This window comes from Cynocephalus volans, chromosome 15, assembly GCF_027409185.1.
Source record: "Cynocephalus volans isolate mCynVol1 chromosome 15, mCynVol1.pri, whole genome shotgun sequence".
Lineage (NCBI taxonomy): Eukaryota > Metazoa > Chordata > Mammalia > Dermoptera > Cynocephalidae > Cynocephalus > Cynocephalus volans.
The window spans coordinates 3,906,192-3,931,642 of record NC_084474.1 but is presented as its reverse complement, the minus strand read 5'-3'; the positions used below and the strand labels follow the sequence as shown (position 1 = coordinate 3,931,642).

The 25,451-nt window shown below is 39.0% G+C and overlaps 1 protein-coding gene and 1 long non-coding RNA gene across 6 annotated transcripts in view; one reads left to right on the top strand and one right to left on the bottom strand.

The window, feature by feature from the left end:
- Positions 1 to 7,710: 7,710 nt before the first annotated feature.
- Positions 7,711 to 24,863, bottom strand: GOLGA7 (golgin A7). 3 transcript variants are annotated; one of them, XM_063079803.1, is made up of 6 exons: positions 24,791 to 24,863; positions 24,393 to 24,525; positions 19,437 to 19,589; positions 13,256 to 13,357; positions 12,164 to 12,226; positions 7,711 to 9,067 (listed from the first exon to the last, which is right to left on the bottom strand). In XM_063079803.1, exons 2-5 carry the CDS (start codon positions 24,501 to 24,503, stop codon positions 12,179 to 12,181), a joined length of 414 nt encoding a protein of 137 aa, XP_062935873.1. In that variant the 5' UTR covers positions 24,504 to 24,525; positions 24,791 to 24,863; the 3' UTR covers positions 7,711 to 9,067; positions 12,164 to 12,178. The 3 variants fall into 3 exon arrangements, with proteins under 3 accessions (XP_062935873.1, XP_062935871.1, XP_062935872.1); XM_063079801.1 differs by having other exon boundaries at positions 24,740 to 24,797; XM_063079802.1 differs by lacking the exon at positions 24,791 to 24,863 and adding an exon at positions 24,692 to 24,738.
- Positions 24,864 to 24,975: 112 nt separating this feature from the next.
- Positions 24,976 to 25,451, top strand: part of LOC134364118 (uncharacterized) — a 79,698-nt gene continuing 79,222 nt past the window's right edge. For 2 of the 3 annotated variants that reach the window (XR_010021802.1, XR_010021804.1), the window contains exon 1: positions 25,003 to 25,101. This is a non-coding gene — a long non-coding RNA (uncharacterized LOC134364118). Of the gene's footprint in view, positions 25,102 to 25,451 lie in introns of all 3 variants that reach the window. The other variant, XR_010021803.1, reaches the window with a different exon arrangement.

Genomic DNA, 25,451 nt, shown 5'->3' with positions numbered 1-25,451 from the left:
TCGACGGCGTGCTGCTTCCGCCCGACGACAGCCACGTCGCCAAGGCTGCAACAGAACACGCCGACGGCCGTGAGGTACCTCGAGATGCACGCCCCGAAGGAGGGGACGTGAGCTGTCGCACAGGACACACAGCCTGCAGGCAGTCCAGCGGTTTCAGCCGTGCACGTGTGCTTGACCTCAGCCCACACGCCCTGTTTACCATGCGACTTGCACTCCTCCACCGAGGGGTCTCGGCTAGTGCCTTTGAAATCTGGGAAGATCTCTGTGACCTAGAGAGGCCGTGCTTTCCTTCCTCCCCGGCCGCGTCCCCGGGAGCCGCGAGCCGACCGAGCCGACCGAGCCGGCCGCCCGCGGGAGAGCGCACGTGGGACGCGGTGCCGGGGTGGAGCCCCCGCGGCCCAGCCCCTGCGTCCTCCGGGGGTCGGAGCTGAACGCGCCTTCAGGTGATGCTCTCAGCTGACGTGGAGGGGCAGACACCGGCTGCCCTGCCCAGTCCTGCCCCCAGGGCAGGTTTGTGAGCAAAATAAATGTTGGGGTTGTTTTAAGCCCCTTTGTTTGGGATGGTTTGTTGTGCAGCAGCATAGATGACTGGAACACTCTGAGCACAATCCCATTCTTCCATAATTCTCATTGCCAAATAGCTTTTCAATGATATCTGTACAGTTCTGTCAACGTTTCTAGAGAAAGATGCTTTCAAAAAGAAGGGAATACCATCAGTACTGTTCTCATACTATCACTGCCCTTACTTGTTTGGTCCACAGGGTTCGCTTCTGAATTCCATCACATTCTTGGTCCCCCTGCCCTAAGGACCAAACCGTTAAGTTTTGCGAGTGCATAGTTAAACAAAATTCAGCCCCTAGTTTTTCTAAATGAAGATTTGGACTAAGGGAAGTAAGAAGGCAGCTTGTATTTTTAAGGAAGGCAGAAAAGTGCTCTTAGAATGTTTTAGCCTCATAAGGAAAGCTACGGGCTGGTAAATTTAAGTATTTTTCTGGGTAATGGTAAAACCCAATACCTGCTTCTGTAGCCAAGAGGCTACTGAAAAGCTCAGGAGGTCTGGGGCCAGGAGGGCCAGGCATGGATCTCACAAGTGGAAAATCTAGGCAATTCATGATATTCCCAATTCCTTTTTTTTCTCCTCAGGTTCTAGCTCTTCTGAAACGCTGTGACGATATTTAAAAATTATCTTGCTATTTATTAGTTGCAGAATAGACAATGATCCATGAATTTTCCTTTTTTTTTTTTTTAACAAAATCAATTTTCTGATACAATGTGGCCAACATAGCATTAGGCAGGTTGATTAAAATGAGTTTCCTAATGATTTTCTGGATAAGAATAAGCAAAGAGAGATGTGGCCTTTCCATAAAGAAATTCATGTGTTTTTATGTCATGGGCATCTTTGATGAAAAGCTCATATTTCTCAGTGCTGGGCAGGTCCTCATATTTATTAGAGTCCATATAATTTACTTGAGGGAATTGTCCTTAGGGCTAAATGAAAACCAGTATTTGTCAATGCTTACAGCTTAGGACAACACACACACACACACACACACACACACACACACACACACACACACACACACACACACACACACACACACTATATATATATAATGTTTGTGTAGGAAAAGATTTGAGTATAGTCAAAGAAAAAGGCTAAATGGTAGTCTTGTTCAAGAATGTGCCTGTATCAAAATTTTATTTATTGTCTTTAATTTTAATCTTTCCTTTCTTTGTGTAAATGGATCATAGACATGGGCATTTTGAGAACTTCACCTAAGTATAGAAATGAATCATCCTACTTTAGACTAATGGTTATTGAATTAATTTCTTTCCATGGGACAATTCTTAGACTACAATTCAGATTCATCTCTATGTAGGTAATGATTTTCTTGAGCGGACAAAATACAGTAAGATTGACTTACATTTTTTCTTAAGTACCAAACTTTCTAATTAGAGTTATAGAGATGGAATTGTATTACAATGTTATTATTGTTTTCATTTCTACATGTAGCATGTATAAATTATACATCTCTTGAGATGCCAATACTTGAAATCATAAGGAATAGGAGGCCAGAGTTAATAGAAGAAAATTGTGAATTTTAAATTAATGAAATCGTAAAATCTTCTGGCATTATGTATAGGTTTCTTCATTGAAACACTTCTTACAGGTTTCTCACTGGTGAAAGTAAACATCTTAATTAACTGAGTTCAGCTTTCACCCTCTATACATCAGAAGGCTAGAAGATAGGATAGGATGATTAATTATGTTCGATGGCACATACCATTATCTGAGTATTTTACAACAGATAACGTAATAATTCTACCTTTAGAGTATCCCAAAGTGATGGGAATTATTAGATTTTTCAGTTTGTTTTGTTCAGTTCAGCTATGAAAATGCTTTCAACTGAAAGTACTAAAATCTGGCCATGGACTTGTGTTAAGTGTTGGTATTTTTGGAAACAAGAACCGAAGCCTTGAGTCATTTGGTCTTCTATGGCTGATCTTGCTGTAGACAGCTGTCACTTTGTGAGTTACTAACTTGTCAGAAGAGTAAGATGTGGAAGTGACCATGCTGTCTGCTGCGGACTCATCTCTGTGGAGAAGCGAGACCTGAGTCACCCTCTCTTCACATAGACATGTTTACTTAAGTGAGAAATTCAGCTTGACCTGAACTTCACCCTTGGTTATATGCTACTTCTAGGCTGGAAGTGTAATTCTTGTATCTTGGATGTCTACTCTATGCTTTTTTTGTATTATTAGAACTACCAGAGCTCAGAGGCTAGTGCCCATTGGCGACCAGCGAAACCAGCGAGACCAACAGGCCTGAAGGCTCAGAGGAGATCGACACTAAGAGACCTGAGTGAAATCCAGGGGGGGTGGCTATCGTGTCCAGATTATTAAAGCCCCTCATGATACAGAGTATGTTAACAGGTGTGCATGATATTTAGGACATGGTAATTTATATTGATGAACCTGTAGGTTGTTTTTTAGGTATTTGGAAGAGCATGGAAAATAAGAAGACATATAACATCACAAATGCAATCTAAGTTCTTTGTGCTCCTCTTTCTGACCCCATTCCTTCCTCTCCCTTCCTCTTTAGAGGTACCCACTATCTTGACTTAGTGTTTATTGTTCCTAGGAATGTATTTATGTTTTATCACATATGTGTGTACCCAGAAACAATAACATGGTAACAGTTGTGCGTGTGTGTGTATGTGTGTATTCACTACATCAATTAGCATAATTCATGAAATCTGATTATAAAGCAACTTCTTTTTTTGTCCCTTTACATTTATTTGTTGGGGATAGTTCCTCTCCTGCCCCTGGTGAAAACTGATTACTGTTGTCACTTTGACTAAAAAAGAACAAGCCCTGTGATCTCTTTAAGAAAACATTGTCCCAATTCAGTAATTGAAATGTCCAGGGATATGTTATAATCAAAACCCACTCCTGGGGAACGGTGCTGAGTTGGGGGCTTAGCATTGCCCCCACTGGCAGACTGGGCACTCGCCAGCAGCAGTGGCTGGATCAGTCTCAGTGAGAGGAAGTCCATGATGCTGAGCCACATGAGGCCTTCATCCTTGCTGCCATGACCACTTCACATGGTTCCACTGAGGCAGCACCAGGGAGGCTGGGAAAAGAGGCTGACCAACATCCAAAGGAACTTTCACTTCCTCAATGAGAAGCTCTCTGAAGAAGACACGATCCGGTGGGCATTTACATAACATGTGCATTTCTTCATGCTCTGTGCCTGTTTCTAGAGATCTGTCCATGTAGGGCTCCTCTACTCCTCCTTGCCAGCCTCCAGCATTGCCTTTCCGGGTCCCTAAGCAGCTGTCCAAGCAGTTAGCCACTCCCATGAGTCAGTGTACTGTGCTCAGGTCTCCTGATAATGGCCACCATTAGCCAAACCCTACTGGAAGCCATAGGGCAAGGGAGCCAGGCTGATGCAGTCCATGCAGATTAGTCTTTCAGAACACAAGGAGCACAGAAGAGGAGAGAGGATCTGAGTGGCAAAAGAAGGCTACGCCAGCCATCACACATGCTTGGGTCTGCGTGTAGTCTCTATTCTGTTCTGTGGTCTATGAGTCTATCCTTGCACTAGTGCCACACATCCTAATTATGACAACTTTATAATAAGTCTTGCTAGTTGTAGGGCTTGTCTCCTCACCTTTTCTGGAACCAGCATGTCAAGTTCTGTAAAAGCCTTGTTGGGACTTTGATTTCAGGCAAATAAGTTTTTAAGTTCCTAACAAGTTTGTCTGCTAAATAAACCAGTAAGACTAAATTCTACCCTGTGAGCCTAAATGCCTCCTTTAGTCTCAGAAGCAGTTTTTCTTCTGCCTTGACACTCACACAGAGCTAACATGCAGCTGCATATTGCTGACACCACACATTTCCTTAACAGAAAACTTGTGGTTACTTCAAAATCTACAAAGTACTTGGGGATACTCTCAGAAAAAAATGTACACAAGTGGTTTCCTCAGAATCTCTATCAGGAATCTGATTATTTTACACTTACAACTCTCACTGGCAGGGGTTGGCCAAGTTTTCTCTTGTCAGTTATGGCTACTGTTGGGGTTTCTGGTTGCTTAAGAGATGATTTTCCTTCTACATCATTGGAAATTAAGTGAAGATTTTTCTGCAATATTAAAAATGCCCAAAACATGCTGTTTGGCCTTTCCTTTCCTAATTGTTAACCGAAGCACTCTTCATTTTAAAATTATACGTTAAGTTCTACACTAATGTTGCTTTTTAAAGCACATAATCCTTATAAGAAACACCTATGAAAGTAGGAATCAAATTAAACAAACACATTTGTACGTTATATGAGATACACAAAAATGTGCAAAAGTTGTGCACATCAATCTGTTAACTGGGAAAAAAAATTCCCTTTACATCTGTGTTTCTCAGTCCATGTCATAGAATCTGAGCCTCTAATAGCTATGATGTTTGGCATTTGATTATTCCCTGAAGAATAATTGCCAAAACTTAAAAAATACAAATTATTATGCTCATTTCCTGGCAATAAACCAGTCTGTGAAAACAGGAGGGAGAGTACAGATGAACAGAAACATTAAGATCAAGAACGACATATCTGATAGCCAGGACTGATTGTTAGGCCCCCTTCTCTCTGCCTTTTTTTTCTTTCTAAAGAACTCTTTGTAAGTGAAACAAAAAGAATTCTTCAAAGACAAGGTGATTAATGAATATGAAGACTAGAGATTTCACTACCAAGGTGAAAAGTGACAGCACAAAGTTAAGGAAGTTATTATGAGGTCAATAAATACTCATACTACTCAGACACTGTTAAAAATAAAAAAACCCAGAACATTCTGCTAGCATAAATTGGAATTTAATTCGACAATGACCCTTAACCAAAAATCTTTGATAGTGCCCGATTTATAAAATTATTTTTTTGGAAAATGTAGTTTTAAAAATTTTTAAAGTAGACATTAAGTTCTTTAGGGCTATCTGGTTTTAGACAGAATTTCACAGAACTTCATATCTGCACCATTTAGGTACATAAGATACAACACAGAAGAGCCATAGCCTTTATTTTGGTCATACAATTCTGTCTACTCATTTTGGAGCAAAATACATGTAGTACTGTCCCCCTTAACTACCCTAGAACTTAAGTGGTCCAGAACCTACATTTTGGCATTTCCAATGGTTCATGGCAAACGTTAGTCAGATGTTTGCTATCCTCTACACATTCCAAGTTTTGAGCACTGGATAGTACTATTATAAAACCATTTACTCCAGCTTTTGTGGGGCAGAGAAGTATAAAATCCTTCACCCCTAAGCATTTGCAGATTAAAGCTGGTCACTGTGTAATGGTTATAATTTGTTTATCCTTCAACCAAGCACAAATGAAGATGGGGATCACTTTGTCCTATTCCAGCCAGTATTTGTACTATAGAATAGACTCTGATGTCAGATTATAAACCTGTTTGATTCATTTTATTTCATGAGTGACAAGCACATTTTTCATATTCTTGTAACTTTGATTTTACACAGAAAAATTTAGTTGCAAGGATTCAAATGATTATAAAGTGTTGTTCATGCTTTATTAGGTCCTTAGAGAGCTTTGAGAAGTGGAAATTTTCTAAAAATGAACTTTCATCAAAAGATTAAAAGAATTAAGGAGAAATATGCTTTAAACTGTTCTCCAGTTCTAACCATAGCTATGTTTCTTGTACACACTAGCACCGTGCATGGCACAATCAAGGACAAGGTGCATGCAGCCAGCTTACCCATGGCTTGTGCTGCCCACCTACTCTGAGGCTTTGTTTTGTTGGTTTTTTGCAGCTGGCCAGCATGGGGATCCAAACCCTTGACCTTAGTGTTACAAGGTGCACTCTAACCAACTGAGCTAACCAGCCAGTCCTATGCTAAGAGGTCTGAAAGAAATTCCTTTCCTTTCCCTGGGAATTCCTGATCTAGGACAGAAAGGTCTCTAGCATCTTTGAGTAGTTATCTCTAGGCAAGAGCTCACTCTAGTGGAGAGCCACAGGTATCTTCTCCAGTTTTACCAGACTTTATAAAGGAACAATACAAGTCACTGTTTATCAATAAAGTCAAACACCCTCCTGAGCTGACTCTCAATTTACAGCTTATTCATTTCAAAATATGTGAGTGCTAAGCACATGTAGCACTGTGTATGATGCTTGGAATTTGGGATAGATGCACTAATACTCTGGCTTCTTCTATATGAAATTAAAACAAAACAACAAAAAACAAAGCATGTTACTCTTGAGAAACTATGACTTTGCTTATGCTAGGAGCCAGGGCCAAGTGGAATACTGAAGGAACTTAATTGAGGTGTTATGACCTCTTTTTTGACTACTGGCTACATGAATATTATTTATTATTAGTTTCATTAGAGAGGAAAGAAAAAAATAGAAGAAAAAAACACGAACAAACACTGGATAGGAAAGAGAAGCTGAAAATTTTATATAGAAAAATAAGCTTATAACAACAAAAAAGAAACAAAAAGAAACAAAAGGAGAAAAATAAGTTGACAAAAGAGAAAGTCATAATATATTGTATCTTAGCTGTTAATCTCTACCAATCTACCTTGCTTTAAAAAACTGAGTCAGGGCCAGCCCATGGCTCACTTGGGAGAGTGTGGTGCTGGTAATACCAAGGCCACAGGTTCGGATCCCTATATAGGGATGGCCAGTTGACTAACTTTGGACAGCATGGTGCTGACACCACCAAGTCAAGGGTTAAGATACCCTTACCAGTCATCTTTAAAAAAAAACAAAAAAACTGAGTCATCAGATGACCCAAATATCCAACATAATAACAACGGATACCTTTTTCTTAATGAAACATTCCAATATCTTATTTCTTTAAATGAATACATTGTTTTACTATTAGGGACTATTTCTTGATTGTTACCTATGCTACCATATCTGCTTAAGATAAAGCTTGTAAGAAACTGAAAGGTATGAAAAACACTAAGCTACAATGTACCAGTGTTTCCAGTAGTATTGTCTACCTGCCAATTTTTTTTGCTGCTGGCCAGTACAAGGATCCAAACCCTTGAACTTGTTGTTATGACACTGCTCTGACCAACTGAGCTAACCGGCCAGTCTCCATCTGCCAGATTTAATGCCATATCATTTGCCACTTTACCAAATCACATGAAATATGACACAGAAACAATTTGTTTAAGAAAAGTTTTACTAATGTGTTAATATTTCAGCAAAGTTATTGCAACAAGTTTAAAAGGCAGACGGACACACTATTACAGGCTACAAAGTAACAGGAGTTTTACACAATTAAAATATTACACAGACCTATGGGATTTATTGAATAACAGACTCATAAAAGAAATTAAATTTAAATCCAGTATTAGCACCTACAATATACTGAAAGGAAAACTTAACTGCTTCATTCTCCCTTAATATATTTTTTAACTTTCTCACAAATACAGCACTCTCAAACCCCAAAGATGAATGGAGGGTGTAAGAAGCCCTGATATGAAGAACAGACAGCCAAAAGAAGAGCTAAAAATACTGACTCAGACTTAGAAGTTTTGGTTGGAAATCACTTAACTAACTGTACTTGAGCCAATCATAAGATTTCTGTGCCTTGAATACTGCGTATGAGGAAAGACTTTGAATCATGTTTGCCAAGAGGGATAGTTAAAAATTAGTAATACATAGTATTATTCCTGTCAAAATTTTTAATCATAAGTTATATTTATAACAAAACTATAATTAAAATATTTATTACACTTGCTTATTACACATTCAGGGACACGGCAGGGACATTTATGTGTTTGATGGTTTAGCAACCACATTATTGTGCTTACTTATTTTTGTAATGAACAAGCAACACATACCACATCTTCCTAACGTTCAAAGTACTGCAATAATAACAAAATTCTCCAAAGAAAATAACTGGAAATTGCATTAAATACTGCTTTAATTAGGAATAATTGCTATAATAAAACAATTAACATTATACATTATTTTTTCAATGAGCTTCGGTTGGAGAAACTGTACAGCAGAAATAAATCTTAAGGTTGGAGTCATGGCAAAATCGATATTCTTTGAAATCTGGGTGATGCATTAGCAAAACCACAGACACAGTCTACCCCTTACCAAAATCCTGGAGACTAGCATTCTACTAATCTCAGGAAATAAGACTGCACACTGGCTAAGATGTGACTTGCTGAGGTCTATAGCCACCTGGGGAAGCTGGCCCAAGGGATGAGGAGAACCAGTGGTACTGGTGGCAGATAAACTTTGCACTGGGCTGACCAACTGCATATTTTATTAAATGGCTTTGAATAAAAAAAGTGAAATGCTTCATTGTATTTTCTCAGAAACTAATCAAAAGATTACAGAATCCTACACAATTTGGAAACACAAAGCGGATGCTGAGCGACGACAGGTCACTCCAGGTGTGGAATTTTAGAAACTTAGTCCTTGAAGTAAATGGCACCGTGGCTCTGGCAGCAGATACAAAGGAATGATGCTCTGGAGAGGAGGTAGGGACACTCTGGATCGGCCAGTGGGTAGATGAGAATCCCAGCTGGAGGTGGGATCTAAAATTAAAGGGAAAAAGTAAAGGTTTTAGAAAGGGATGCTAAAAATAACTTCTAATACCATCTCTCTTACATCAACTGGTATGAGCTAATAATATGTGGGTTCTGTCCTATAACCCAGGGTTCTATCTAATAAAATACTTGTATCTGTAATACTTGTCTAAATAAGAATGCAGGGCCGAGCCCGTGGCGCACTCGGGAGAGTGCGGCGCTGGGAGCGCGGCGTCGCTCCCGCCGCGGGTTCGGATCCTATATAGGACTGGCCGGTGCACTCACTGGCTGAGTGCCAGTCACGAAAAAGACAAAAAAAAAAAAAAAAAAAAGAATGCAGCTCAATACTTGAGAAATTTAAGTCCTGTATATTCACATCTCTGACCAACCATGTTGTGAGAAGTAGTACAGCACATGGTCAAGTGCCAGCCACAGAGCCAGGCTGTCTTGATTGCTACCTACAGGTTGTTGTATCTACCTTGTAGGATTGTTGTAATGATTACAATTAAGCATTTAGAACAATGCTGACACACAGCAAGTGCTGACGACTGTTAGCCGTCATATATTCCATTTTTTAGATAATGATGACAATCTTAATCTAGAGAGCAAACACCGTCAGTGTATCTAATACTAAACATGTGACAATAAAGATATAGGTAAGATAATAAAAAAATTAAACTCAGAAAGAGCAAAATATTTTTGTTTAAAGCTCTTTTAAAAAATAAAGGTATCCCCATTGTTTGTGTATTGTTTTGTTAAATTATTAATTTAATTCCCATATAATGCTTCAACCGGCAGACACCTTGCAGACTTAAGAAAAATGGTAGAATTGAATAAATTATTCTTACAGTTTCCCCCCTTCTCCAAGATCTCAGCCCACACTGGATCCTGGACCTAAGGAACACATAACTCTGAAAACTAAATGGTGTTGAACAAAAATATTTGCATTCATGAAACTATCCAGAAGTTCCTAATGTAAATCTTTCCCATTTCAAAACTTTACAGTTGTGTGAATATTGATAGATTAGTCTCTGGTGTGTAATTGCTCAAAACCCTACACCACCTCAGAAAAACAGTCTATTATGCAATAATAGCTGGAAAATGAGTCATGACAAATGGGTTGCGCCAAGTCAACGCAGCTGCAATTGATAAAACAAATGTATTCCAAGAGCACATAACAAAAACCACACATAAGGTTCCTGATTGCTTGTGTGAGAAACAGTTTGGAAATTGTACATCAGAAAGTGTATGGACAAGTAACACTAAGTGTTCCTAAACAAAGTCTTTTTAAAGAAATAAAACATATGGCAGAGGATGTAATTATTTAGATCTTTGGCTTTCAAGAACTCAGGTGACACATTCACTAGTGCTAAAAGAAGGCAGCTTTGGAATGTTGGATGATTTGTAGGATTCAATAAATGGTACAGAAGCAGACAAAATATATTTTTAAAAAGTACTATAAAAGGCTCTCTGCTTTCTCTGCTTCCACCATCTTGCAATGTGAGACCTCTGGGTCACTGTCGCCATCACCAGATGGACTTTGGACTTCCCAGCCTCAGAAACTGTAAGCAATAAATTTTATTTTATTTTTTAAAAAAGTACTGTAAAAGAAAAGGGGACAAACATCTAGAATAATCTGATGACCTCTTTCCTTTCTCCATGTGCGTGCTGCTCCAAGTACTGAGAAGTACGGTATAAAAAACAGGTGTAAAAGATGGTCAACCAGACCTGGGTTCATATCCCAATACTCGTTAACTGTGACCTTGAGAATGTCTTTTAATCTATTTGTACCTTGGTGTCCTCATCTGTAAAATGCGGAAAATATGAGGGTTCTTCAAAAAGTTTGTGGAAAGATTCACACTATCTTTTAATTCAAAATTTCCATGAACTTTCTGAAGTACCCTTGTACTTTTCAGGATTATTGTGAAATCTAGAAGTATCATTTGTACAATACATGGCACATTAATAGGTTCCCTCAAAATGGTAGCTATTATTATTATTATTGTTGCTCTAGAAAGAAATGTATGTTTTGGTACATTCTGTGTCTGTGCTGCCTACTAATTAGTGATAAACACCTGCAATCAAGGTCAACTAGGAAAGTATAGCAGCAGAACATTATCTTTGGAAAGAGCATATAACTGAAAAAAAATTTTTTTTGGCAGCGGGCTGGTATGGGGATCTGAACCCTTGACCTTGGTGTTATAACACTGCGCTCTAATCAAATGAGCTAATCAGTCAGCCCGGAAACTGGCATAAACAGTGAAGTACTATTTTTCTGTCACTAAAAGGCTCTGCTAATGTACTTAAGACTTCAAGATGATTCTGCCTATAGGTTCTTATTAGTATTAATTAGTGTTTCTTACTCATTAAATGGCATTACCTGGGTATACAAGAATATTAACATTCTAAACAAAGGAATGAAATTTATCATTCTACCCACCAGGTGGTTTTTTTTCCAGGGCTCTGAAACCCCCTAAATATAATAAATGAAATATTCAGAATCTTCCTAGTCCTTCCCAAAATGTTCCTTTGCTTATTAAAGCCATTTGTCATATAGGCAGGGAAATCTCAACTAATTCTTAATGTTCAAAATCCAACTATTTAAATGCTTAGGATAGTTTTGAAATATTAAAAGAAAACAAGCCAAACACTGCCTGCCCCACCCCCCACTAAAAAACCCAAAGTAACAACAAAACCAGTCTGAAAACAATATGGGGGGAAAAATCAGAATTCTGTTTTTTTATTTTTTTTTGGTGGCTGGCAGGTATGGAGATCCGAACAGGATTAAATTCTATATTTGGTAATATAGAAGTTTTACTTGGTAACAGAACTGGGGTTAATACACATTTTAAATATTAAGCTAAAGGGATAGCTGGTTAGCTCACTTGGGAGAACATGGTACTGGTAATACCAAGGTCACAGGTTTGGATCCCTGTACCTGCCAGCTGCCAAAAAAAGTTGATATGGTGATTAGCTTAGGCTAATAGAGAAAATACACCACTATTTAATTCTAAGATTAAATGATTTATTTACCATGCAAGGAAGAAAATTCACGCATCCTCAAAATTTGCAAAAATTGCATATAAACCATATTTTTGTACTTACCTTTAATTCTATGGTTTATCTTCCACTGCTCATGCCTCTGTCTTCATAAATGGTAATTTCAATCTAGACAGCATGGCTGTTAAGAAAACACACTATAGAACATAACACACAAAAGGGGACTATGGTAAGATGATGATCTGCATAGTTTGCTTTCAATTTGCTTTGTTTATTTTTAAATTACTAAAATTTTTTCCCTAAACATAATGCTTTCTCCACCTTGCTGAAAATTTTAAGAAATGTAATTACTTTCATATTACTAACCATATTACACATGTGGTTCCTTCCCAAACACTGGTGATTTATTTAAAAAACAAAAACCAAAACACTGAAAAGGATGCTTTATCTGTAGAACTAGGGGGTTCTTAACTGAGAATCTATGGAAGTAATAAATTCAGGGGTTCAAAAATGCTCTGAAATTACATGAAAACCTTTTCTTGGGGGAGAGTTTATGACCTCTAAAAGTTTAAGAATTATTGCTGAAGAGTATAATAAAACTGCTGAGATTATTATCAGCTAGAAGGCCTGGAATTATGTGACCTAGGTTTTTAAAAAAATTTACTTATCCATTGCTCTAGTTATCAAGCTAAATTAGTTTTTTTGAAATTTTATTTACCAAATTCACTTAGTGATTTTCAAAGCTTATACACAGTCTGTCAAAGGCAATGAAATTGTACATGTGGCAGCTGCAATTGATTTCTACCAGTCAGATGAACCCATGGAACTGAAATTCATTTGGATGAAGTCTTGCCACACATTATGAGTTCGTACATTTCAAAGGGGCTTTTGGTTCAGAGTTTCTGCAGCTGAAATGCATTACTCATACCACCCCCATTATTATTCTAAGATTCTCTTGGAACCACCAAGAAAGATGGTAATCAGAATACTAAACAGTGTGAAGGAAGGAGAAACATGCTTTAAGAAAAAATGTTGGAGGCGGGAAGCTTCAGGTAGGTATGCAATTCACATAGAAACTTCCTATGGCACACAGAAGAAGATGGAAGTTAAATGCTAGCCAATGACAAATAGTACCATCAATTTAAAAAAATAAATAAATAAACATTTTAGGTCATAAGATCTGGACTAAAAAGATACAACTCGAAGTCCTCTCTCAATGGGATCTGTCAGGAGGAGGCCTTGCGGAGCATATATCTTCTCATTCTGCTCTTGAATGTATTTAGAGACTTTCTTCAGAACCTGACAGAAAGAAACATCATAGCTTTTTACACATCTCATCAGATTTCCTTTAAGTATCAGCTAGATGTAAAAATATTCAGGCAATGGAATTAGTTTTCAAAACAAGTCATATGGATATTCATACGGCAGAATATAGCTCTGATTACTTGGCTCACATCAGTTGCATACAACATAGAGCACAGCATGGACTCCTCAAGTCAAAAGTATCTTTGATACTGTGGAAATGTAAATGAATACACAAGCATGATGGGAAACAACCCCCTCCTTCTTACCTTCCAGTTACCCCAGTCCCGGATACAGAGAAATAAACAGAGCATTACATACACAACAGCTATATGCTTCTTTTTCCCAACTCATAAAGCATTGTTAATGTGACATCTTCTAACATCGAGGATAATTCTTGGCCTTCCCTTGTACATTTTCATCGATTTTAAGTAATGACACAAGGTTGGCCTATAACAAAAGGTAGCCCAGTCATTTTAAAACTGAAAAGGTATTTCCTTTGCAAAACATGTAGGCATTAGTTGCCATGGAGTTTCTGGTGACTACAAGTGTCTTACATCATTTCCATGACTGCATGTAGTGCTGTTCTGTAGTTTGCTCTTGTTCCCTAGACAGGAATCTCAATTTTTAAGTTTACTATTAAACTTGTAAAAGTCAAAGCAAACGTAGACAAAAACCAGATAGGATGAAAAGGAACTTCTGGAAATTGCCAAATCTCCAGCTTTAATAAGGGCAATTTTGAGGCAGATAAGGAAAATAAATCTTAATAGCTATATCCAAAATCAAAGAATTACATGTTTTATTTCAGGCTCAAAATCATCATAAACCTTTTCTGGCTCTAATGTTCAAAGAGGCTTTGATCTAGATCTTTAAATTACTATATACTTCCTTAAATTCACACTACTGGCAAATGATAAAGTAAAAAATGTGATCACAACATAAAGGGAAAAAAGAACTGTATAAAAATAAAGTGTGGGTGTATATTGTACAAGGCCGAATTAACAAATTAGGTTGTTACAATTCAGATGCTTTGGTATAAATTGATTTGGAATTTAAAACTCTATATGGTTTGTATAAAGAATTTTCTTATTGAAGGAAAATAATTTAAATAGTTTATTCAGGTTACATCTTTGAGGATAATCTCATGTTTTATGCTTTTTAAAAAAGAGCATGATATTTCTGAATGAGCAATCTGCATGGTTCTTTATGTAATGTAAATTAAAAATATTATTTCTAAAGAAAACAGTTTTTTTCACCTAATTACCTGAATCAATCAATGCATGTTATACATCATTTTCCCATTGTCAGCTCTCAGAGAATCTGAGCTGTGCTTGGTAAAACCTTAGGCACTATCTTTATATCAGAGTTTGTCAATCATTCTAAAATAATGAATAGAAGGAAGCAGCCCACAAAGGTGCCCAACTCAGCACTCTCAATCTTCTCTCCAATTTCCTTCTCAGCTTGCCTGCCAGAATTAGAAATGGGAGGCTCAGTCTCCTTTCACCCAGTCCATTCATACTAGGGGAGACACTCAGAACAATATTCGCATGGCTGGTTTCAAAGAAAAGATTCCTTCAGAAGAGCTTTCCTCCTTCTCTCTTTGGGTATAGGTTACTAGCAAAGAAACAGCATTCCTTTATTTGATTCAAGCATAACTTTGTTGAGCAAGGCTTTTATTTAGACTTTAGGAACATTCAGGTGAACTTGGGTACCATCAGTTCAGAAAAAAAAAAACCAGTTTTCTTTTTGTATAAGCTCCAAATCCTCTTATGCTATTTTGATGAAGGCAACACTGTCCCAAACTCTTAGTCTCTTTAGCAACAATAAAGCACTAATATTAGTAAACTCATACTGCAACCCCAGACAGGACAAAGCACCATCCTCACTCCAAGCAACCTTAGGTTTTGACACTTTACTCACATTTTATTATTTTTGGTAAATCGATGTCAAAACAAACCATAATATTTAGCAAAATTATCTCCATCATTCTCAAAACCCTCAACAAAAACTCAATTTGCATAATACTTACAAAGTGAAAAACAATCAAACCTCAGGAAAGATTACTGTCCTCCCTGAGAATATTAAACTGTAGAAAGCCTACTAGATTCCAAGAAAAATAGCCTGAGCGAGGCTAAATGAGAACATCAGGATATGAGTATTTTCAGAAAATACTCAAGTTCCCTCCTAGCTATGTTCACTTCACAGATGACAGCACATAGGCAGAAGGGTTGTTTTCTAGTTGATGAACAGGAGAATAGCTATCGAGAGGAGAACCTTCCACAAGCCCATTTGTTCACTAATTATCATGGGTAGCAACAATAGAGAAATAACACTGAGGTCTTTATCTTCATTTTAAATCAATAAATAGCACATTATAGGAAAAAAAAGCATGATTGTTCTAGTGAGTTTTAAAAGGCCTATTTATAATTTCAAATAATTTAACCCACATGACAAAGTATAAGCACTATTATATTCAGCTTACTGTTTGTAGACTAGGAATTTTAGTGTTTAAGACTCAACACTCTTTTCATAAAGTAGAAAATAATAGCACAGAAACTACCAAGGGACAAGGAAGGGAGAAGGCAGTTCTCTTACAGTTTTATCATTTTATCAAAAATACAAAAATACATTTACAAAGTTTTCTTTTAAAAGTACAAATATGGTATATCTTAATTATGACCATTCCAGTTATTAACTTTGTATGACCTAATTATCCATGTCCAGTTTCTTAAAAAAATCTCCCATTTAAAAAATGTGGCCATGTCTTAAGTCTTGGCTTCTTAATTAATTTTATTTGGTCTTTTCTGGCTTTATAATACTTGCTCTGCAAAAAAAAAAAGAGACCTTAATTAGATCTATAAAGTGTATTTTATTTTTTAATTTTTTAAAAAAGATGACTGATAAGGGGATCTTAACCCTTGACTTGGTGTTGTCAGTGCCACGCTCTCCCAAGTGAACCAACCGGCCATCCCTATATAGGGATCTGAACCTGTGGCCTTGGTGTTATCAGCACCGCACTCTCCCAAGTGAGCCACGGGCCGGCCCTAAAAGTGTATTTTACACATCATCCATAAACCCAAATTAAAACATGTATTGGGATTAACCAATTTCCATTGTATTTTTGATATCAAGAACCACCTTCCAAGATTAACAGTCAAAAGGATTTTAATTGAAAGGTGCTATGAGTTTTAGTATTCAAGTAAACTAGCAGCTTGCTAAAAAATTATTTAACACTTGAAATAAAAAAATTGTGCTGGCCAGTTAACTCAGTTGGTTAGAGCACAGTGTTATATCAACAAGGTCAAGGGTTTGGATCCCCATACCAGCTAGGTGCATCCCCCCACTCCAAAAACAAAAAACCCCACAAAAAACAAACCATATATGTGTGTTCACAAATACCTGATTAAAACTTTAAAAAATCTATCTCAAGAAAACATTGTTTATTAATCATTAATCACATAAACATATGTGAGGCAATTTATTAATTCTAAGATCTATTTTTATAGTTGAGAGAACTCAGAGATTAACTTGCCCAAGATCCCATAATAAGTATGACTTGGCTGGCACCCAGTTACCCATTTCTTTTTACAAATGATGTCAGTAGGAGGTATCTGCATCTATTTCACCAAATATACATGGATGAGTAAGTTAATTAAAATTTTACCAACAAATTTAAAAGGTACAGTGACATGACAACTCATACCTCTGATACTCCACTAAGCATGAATAAAATACTCTGGAGAATGTATTTCTACCTTAAATTGACAATATTATGTATTCTTTAAACAACATCCCCAGATGACCAAGTTTCCATTCATATGAATCCAACCTTCCCTTGCCTCCTACATTTAGCTTCCTCACTGAGAATTGGTTCTACCATCAACAGACTCCTTGAAGATGCTCATTTTCCTCCACCTCCACTGCCTCGTTCCTGGTCCAAGCTATCATCATCTCTTGCTGGACTTCTGTGGAGCTTCCTAACTGGTTTCCTTGCATCCACTCTTATGCCTTTTTCCACAGAGCAAAGAGATCTCCTTAAAATGAAAATCGGATCACGTCACTCTCCTGCTTAAAAACTTTGAGTAGCTTCCCACTGCTCTAAAAATAAAATCTAAACTTCTTTCCATGGACTACGCTTCCTTGTGTGACACAGCTTCTGCTTACCTCTTCAAGTTCACCCCTAGCCATTCTCTGCCATTCCTCTCCTGCACATCATCCCCAGGAACCATCCAGCTCTCCGCCTGAATGGCCCTGGGCTTTTCATCCTTCATGTAGCAGTGTGTCACCACCTCAGAGGCCTTTTCTGACCACACAATCTAAACTAGGTCCCTCCCATTACTTTTTATTGTAGGCCAGTTTGTTTCCCTGTTATTATCAGTTGTTACCACTAAATTATAAACTCCACAGGTCAGCAGCTGTGTTTGCCTTGTTCAGTTATGTCCCTGGCACATGCTTAGCACATAGTAGGCTTTCAATAAATATTTATGAAATGAATGACTCCCTTGACTCGTCACTCACCAAACGTTATTAAAGAGGAGATACTAAGATTAAACACAAACTGAAAGCTAATACTGATCCTTAATAACTTCTGATTTTGAAAGTTAAACAAGAATGAAAGTTAGCTGTTCTCTATGTGATACTGGGAAGGATATTTATTTAAATATACCCTTCTACATAAGACAGAATTATAACAGCACTAAGAGAATACATGCAGGATGCTAATTAAAAATACAACAGCATTTTCAGCCAATAGCTCAATATACTTTAGCTGCAACTGTATCTACTTTCTACTACCCAGAGTATAAGACAATCACAGGGACATTTCTATCAGGTAGGGTATAATATAGATATTCTTACAGCATTTCATTTTCTAAGCATTGTCAGAATTTAGTGATATATTAGGGGTTTATTTACTTAACACACATTCAATGAGTGCCTAATATACCCAAGGCATGGTGTTAGGCATTAATAGGGATACAAAAATGACCTCAAGAAAAATACATACTTGAAGGGCAAATAAGACAAGAACATAAACTGCTACATTCCAAAGTAGAGTGACAAGTGACAGAAAACAGATACAAATAACATGTTGCAGGGACACAAAGGAGAGGAAGAATTCCCAGCGAAAGAGTAAGAGGAAGTGAGACACAGAGGTGGTGGGACTGAACACGGGAAGGACGGCACACTGGGTCAGGAAGAACCATGGAGGGTGAGCGGAGGGTGAGCAGCGCGTGAGCAAGTTAGACTGAAGGAGAGTGTGGAGGAAGGGATGGGAGATGAGCTGAAAGGTGAGGTGGGGTCAGCTAGAGGAGGGGCTTGAACTTGACGCAGTGGCAATAAGTCGAAAGCCAGGGAAGGCCCCAGACTCAGCAGGAGTTGTAGGGGAGGTAAGGTTGTGTTTTATGAAGATGATAGTAGCAGATAGTTTGGAAAAACAAAAGAAGGAAAGAAATGAGATTAGTCAAACTATTTCAATAGTCTAGGAGAGAGAATATGGGCACAAACTAGGACAATGGCAGAGGAAATCACAGAAAGTTAATGAGTGCGAAAATGGAAAATATTTCAGTCTTTCACAACTGATTAATTTTTTATCCCCCACACTTAAAGATGGTACTGAAAAGACAGGGATTCTATTATACAAAATGGAGAAGTGGGCGTTTGACTTCTGGACATCTTAAGTTGAGAAGCCAGCAACTCTGGATCTAGCAGGCAGTCAGACAGAGAAGACGAGAACTCAGGTGGGAGGGTAAGACTGAAGATAGAAATTTGGGGAAATAATGTGAAAGGATTCTAAGAAAGCTGGGTAGAATGAGAACACACAGATTTTCTATTCTTCTTATGTGTACACCAATTTGAACATTGATATGCCAGCTCCAAGTGGATGCATCAATTTTGATCTGTTTCTGAAAGACTCAGGACTTTCCTATGTGCTCTGGACACAAGAGAAACAAAATTTGTATTATTATAAATGCCTCTATATATTTTATGGTAATTGTCACCATGTAAATATACATGTGTAATAAACTCATTTTCTTCACGATTTTAAGAGGTTTTGTGAAAACAAATGTAACCTTACCTTCTCATAATGAGTTTCCATGCATAAGAAGATGGTATATGCTGTTAAACAAGCCAAACAGCCTTCAAGATATGATTGGCCCCCAAGCTTCTCTGCTTCTGCATAAAGGTTATTCAGTGTTCGAACCGTTTCTTCAAACTGCTGCCTATCAATCTGTAGGGAAGAAAGAATTTAAAAATCAGTTTTGGAAAGAAAAGATCAGCAATTTATTAATGTTTACTATCACTAATTTGTCTCAATGTTTAGGCAACACTCATCTAATAGTCAGCAAACAATTTTTAGGTGATTAAATATGAACCTACATTACAGAAACTGCTTAGGGTTTAATTTTATTCCTCTTACAGACACACTGGATATCTTCAAGGCTCAGTATGGTACTTCCTTATTCTTCATAGTGAATTTCTTTCTTTCTTTTTTTTTTTTTTTTGTCTTTTCTGTGACCGGCACTCAGCCAGTGAGTGCACCGGCCATTCCTATATAGGATCCGAACCCGTGGCGGGAGTGTCGCTGCGCTCCCAGAGCCGCACTCTCCCGAGGGCGCCACGGGCTCGGCCCCATAGTGAATTTCAATTAACTTAATTTTACAATCTATTCCTCTTTCCATTCATGTATATTTACATTTACTGAGCACCTATTGTTCTATGACAGGCCTTAGAAAAAGACAAATAAGACACCGTCTCAATCCTCAAGAATTTATGCTTACACAAGCAGAACAGATAACTAAACATGAAAATGCAATACACTGACTGGGTGTTATGACTGAGGTACATATAAAGCACAGTGGTGGCACAAGAGGAAAAAGATTGCTTTATCTGGGGAGAGCAGGCAATCTTGAACTGAGTAACTAAACACTGGGATTTACCAGGTAAAAAGGAAAGGACATTGTAAGCAGAAGAATCAAAGGTACAAGTTCTGTATAATGTTTTCTCAATCTCCCATCTTTTTTTAAAGTAACTATTTTGTTACTAAAAGCTCACAATGAACAAGACAAAACCTCAAGCCAATACAAAACTCTTCACACCAAATCATTCTTATTACCTATTTCTATTCAGTGATGCCATTATCTTACATCTACACTAATACTACTGCTGTGATCTGTTTTTTCACTTTAATTATCTGCTTTACTTTCTTCTTCTAATAGTACTTCGCAGATTTCAAACTTCAATACTTTATCCTAGGACTTCCTCGGCCCATTAGCAGAGTATTTCATCCAGTACTGTCATTCTCAGTAACAAACCACAACGCATCTGTCCCACTCTCAGCCTCCTCTCACACAATGCCCCCTTATTCCTAAAACTAAGAGCTACTTATCTATGAATCCTCTCTTTTCTGAAGTTTTCCTTTATATAGAAATAGACTCAGAAATAAAAATCAAAGAACCTCAATATACAGTATGAGACAAAGTAGTCCCCAAAGCATAATTTTTTAAAGTATAAAACTATCCCCCCCCCCCTTTTTAATGGCTGGCTGGTACAGGATTCAAACCCTTAATCTTGGTGTTATAATACTGCACTCTAACCAAGTGAGCTAACAAGTCAGCCCTAATCCTTAAACTACTAAAATCCATCAGGTTAGAAGCAGTTGAAATCATGGCGAAAAAGTTTAATGTAAATTTTAAAGTGGTGGTGGCTCTTCCTGTTTTTCAGAAGGAGCTAGTTTAAATTTCCCAGAATATTAGAGTTTCAAATAAGGGTTGGGTGGGTAGAGATAGTGCTCAGAACAGGGCAGTGTCTTTCACTGATCACCACTTGAGGATGTGGTATCAAGATTGGCCATCTGGGAATCTAAGTCAGAGTTCTCATTCCCTGAAAATGGATTGAGAAGAAATGGCAAATTGTTATGTTCACCTAACTATGCCTAAGTTAATGTCTTCGGTTTGACCATCGATAAATCTACAGAAGTCTAAATAATTTCAATCACATTAGATTTGCTTACAATGTTATGATCTGATAAAGAAAGTCCTTTGAATTATTTACATTTCATCATCACGATATGATTCAAAACCATGGGATCTAACCAGAAACATCTTATTTCTTTCAGATTAGAATTACAGTTCATACCAGAAACACTAATTCTTAAGAGTTATTCTGAGATTGTAATGCTTTATAGGATGGAGACAAATCACAGGTCAGTTAAAGGTTTTAAAAAAGAAAACAAACTACCAACCAAAAACAACAACAAGTTTTTGAAAGTTTATTGAAAAAGAAAGGGTTTGGATCCCTGTACTGGCCAAGCACAGAAAGAAAAAAAAAAAAAAAAAAAAAGGCAAGAAAGAAAGAAAAGAAAAGGGAAAAAGGGGGAATAAAAGGTAAAAAGCATGAAAGGCAGCAGCGAAGGCAAACGACATAATGTGCAAAAGCTCAACAGACAGGTCTGGGCATTTTTGTCTCACTGTCTTTAGGCAGTGTGAAGAACAGCTGTCGGTGTTCTCCCTCATGTACGTGGACATTGATACCAGAGATATACCAACATGTGGAGATATGTGAAGTGGAGCCAAATACAAATTTGGATCAATAAACATCAAAAGTCAGAATGGAAATAGGAATTAGGCTCATTTTCCCAGAATTTTTGTTTCTTGTTGAATTACATGTTAGGAAGCATGGTGCTGAAGCTAAAGTGATCACAGATTGAAAGTGGCAAGTCAAAGGAAATCTCTACTGACTAGATGTAGAGGCATATTTTTAAAGGCATGTAGGGGAACCTCAATTATAGTTCACTCATTTTACTTCTACCCCGACCAAGGGTGATTAAGATATCTGTATTTTGACTAAAATGAGAATAAAGCTTCCTTTAAAGAACTGTTCTGGCAACAAAGTACTTATGCATCAAAGTATTACATTCTAACAGGCAGTGGAGAAAGTAAGCTTGCTAACAGACAGAACTTGTCCTCACTCCCAAATTAAAGGGCACAACTGTCTGCAGATTTTTTTTTAATGCTTTAAAGTAATATAAAACATTTGTATATTAGTTTCTTCCTCTATTAAGTTGCCAAGTGTGATGTTCTCACAAACGGAAGATCAGCCCCAGTGGCAGAGCAATCAGTAAAAATTCCAAAGTAAGGCGCAGAGAAACAATGAAACCTTTCAATTTTCCTTCAAACAAAGCAAGGAAAATTTAAACCTGTAATTTAAATTTAATCTTAACCTAGAAAAAAAAAAAAAAGCTTTTCCAAGTGGTTTAAAGTATAAACTAGTGTTTTAATTTAAATATTTAAAAAGAAAAACAAAACAAAACCAAAAAAACCCCTCAAAGGCACAACTGAATAGCACCATATAACATTTCATACAGTACTCAGTATCAGTACCACAAGCAGAGTCTGGGCTATATGAACGCAGAGAAATGAAAGGAGTCCAGAATTTAGAAACATCAGTTTCCTGTAAGAATCAGTGTAGTACTATGACTACACTGTGCTTCTGTATTGAGACTATAAAATAAAGGCTCTACCACAGAGTAGAAGGCTGATGTCTGATTCTGTATACATATATCTGGCTCAAGTATGAGGTGGAAGCTTGACTTTAAAGTCTGTAAACAAAGGAATCTTGTAACGTTCAAATAAATGTGGCGAAAAAGAATAGCTTACATTCTGATTTGAAAGTGCATAAATTGCATAAGCCATAGATTCCATAAAAGTGTTAAAAATAAAACATTTGATTGATTTCATGTAAATCTTACCATGTAAATCATGTTAACCATGATGTTAAATTATTCTAAAAACAACATTCAGTAGCTCTAGTCAATTGGCAACTTGCTCAATTTCTACCTCTTCAAACCACTGTGACCAAGTTTACCTACTGTCATGCTATTTTAACTCATAACATCATTGAGGACAGACTGCCATATAAATGGCATTTCACAAACAAGCTAATCTACACACCATCTTTTTATGGCACGTTTGATGTTTAATTTCCACTAGCCTGCCCACCATTATAAATCAGGATGAAGGAAACTATAATTGATTATTGTTAATTTTCCAACCTTGGCAATCAGGTACAGCAACCCACCTTGCTACAAATTGACTCTAAAGGACTGCTACACATCTTCTCTACTACAGATTCATCAAACGCCCACTTACTCCACCAGTCTTTCTCAGCCCCACACCCTTAGAAAGCCTAGTTAACTCTCAGTCCCTCACCCTCCCTGTCAAAGAGGAAAGAGCCACAAAACCTGCTTCCAGCAAACCAGAAACCTCTGAACTGGAAACAGAATCTAAGTAACTGGCTTAAGCATCTCTCTGTTGGGTGTATACGTGTGGGTACATGAAAACACACACACTCCATCGTACCTTTACATTAAATAAATACTTACTGTTTTTAATTTTTTTATTAAGTCTGAAGAAAAGGGAAACCAATCCCATTCTTCCACTTCTACGTGCAAGGTTGCCCAAAGGACCTATATTCTGAGGAGTTTTGATATCAAAGCCAAAACATGTGGCTCCCAGTGATCAAAAATGGCAATGAGAGCTTAAGGCTTTGTTCTGAGATATTTTTCTGTCCAGGCCCATCTAATGATCTACATTTTTCAGGTTCCCAGAAGGCCTGTCTGCACTGCTTGACGCAGCACTCAAACGCTTTCAGCCGAGCAGTGCGACCAGCACAGTGACCACAAACGCCAGGTGTACAATGATGATGATTTCTCTTGCGTGGTAAGGTAGGACATAGCTTACAACCTTGCTGAGTGAGGTGGCCTGGAAAGCCAGGAATTAGCTCCTCGTCACTGTGTCAACAACCCGGGTGGGGCCGAGGGGCGTCAGGGAAAGACGACTGCTGGGTACAGCTCCCGGCACAAGGTCATCTCACCGGGGGCTCGGCCTCATTCCTCCAAACACCAGGTCTTGCCTGGTGGCCCCTTCGGCGCACCTGGGTGTCTGCCCCTCCCCAGCTCCGCGAGACACCCGACGGACTCGGAGCCTCCCTCCCGCCCGCGCCCCGAGCAGGCGCGGGGAGCCAGGCCGCGTACCCGGTTCTCCAGCTCCGCGGGGAACTTGGTCTGGAACTGGCAGCGGGTGCCACTGCTGTAGTCTCGCTGAATGAACACCTTTCCGGACACCGGCGCCTGCTGCGGCCTCATGGCGAGGACAGGACCGGCCGCGCTGCGGGTTAGGGGAACACCAACCTCGGGTCAAAGCCCGGCCTGGACCCGGACTGCGGCCCGCCAGCAGCTCGCACCCGCCCACCGCCCAGAGAAGCCCGAGGCCTCCCGCGCCGCGCGCCCCTTCACCCATGCTGCCACAGCGTGCCTCCGGCCGCCGCCCCTACCCGGGCCCCGCGCCCCCCACAGCCCAGTCCGGCCCGGGAAACACGAACCCGCCTCCTCGGCCCTCCAGCTGCTGTCGCACCGCCCTCGCCGTCACTTACGCTCTGCCGCAAAAGGCTTCTTTCCCCGCCCCGCGGCTCGGCCTCCTCCCTCAAGTCTGTATCACGCCCCCTCCTCCGGCCGTAAAGCGACCCTGCCGGCGCTGTGTGCGGCGGTGTGGGGCGCGCCGTGGGCGGGGCTCATGGCCGCTCCGCCCCCCGGCGGGAGTCATTTTTCCGGAAGCGGAAGTTCGCGAGCACGGGGCGGACTGAGGGCGAGCTTGAGCAGCCGGGCGGGCTGGAGCAGAGGTCGGTCCTTTTCCTGTGTGTCGCCTTCCTGTTCGTCGTGGCGAGGTGGCTTCTCAGCTCTGGTTGTAAGAGTTATTTTCATTTTCGATCCTTGTGGGTTACAACACCCTACTCGGAAACAAAACAAAAAATGAATAAAACACCCCCCGCCGAGCACGAAACCAACTGCTCGCAAGTACTTAGAGTAGTAAGCGGGTCCCTGGGGATCTACTTGGCTTCCAAGTAAACGCTTGAGGCAAGGTGGGAGGAAGCGACCACCAAGAACTGCCTTGCTCCGCCGTCAAGCATCCCTCCTCCAGCTCTTCCCTGAGGTGTTGTCATCCCAGAGATTTTCACTAGCGCCCCACGCTGCGCGCCTCTGTGGCTTGAGAGGACGAGCATTTCTGCTTCTCTCCATGGCCACCGGCAAAGCTGC

Coding starts and splice junctions, on each gene's coding strand:
- GOLGA7 (XM_063079803.1), bottom strand. CDS start 24,503: ATGAGGCCGCAGCAGGCGCCGGTGTCCGGAAAGGTGTTCATTCAGCGA. Junction 19,590..24,392: donor CCGCGGAGCTGGAGAACCGG/GTACGCGGCCTG, acceptor TCTTCCCTACAG/ATTGATAGGCAGCAGTTTGA. Junction 12,227..13,255: donor TTGAGAGAGGACTTCGAGTT/GTATCTTTTTAG, acceptor CATGCTGTCTAG/ATTGAAATTACCATTTATGA.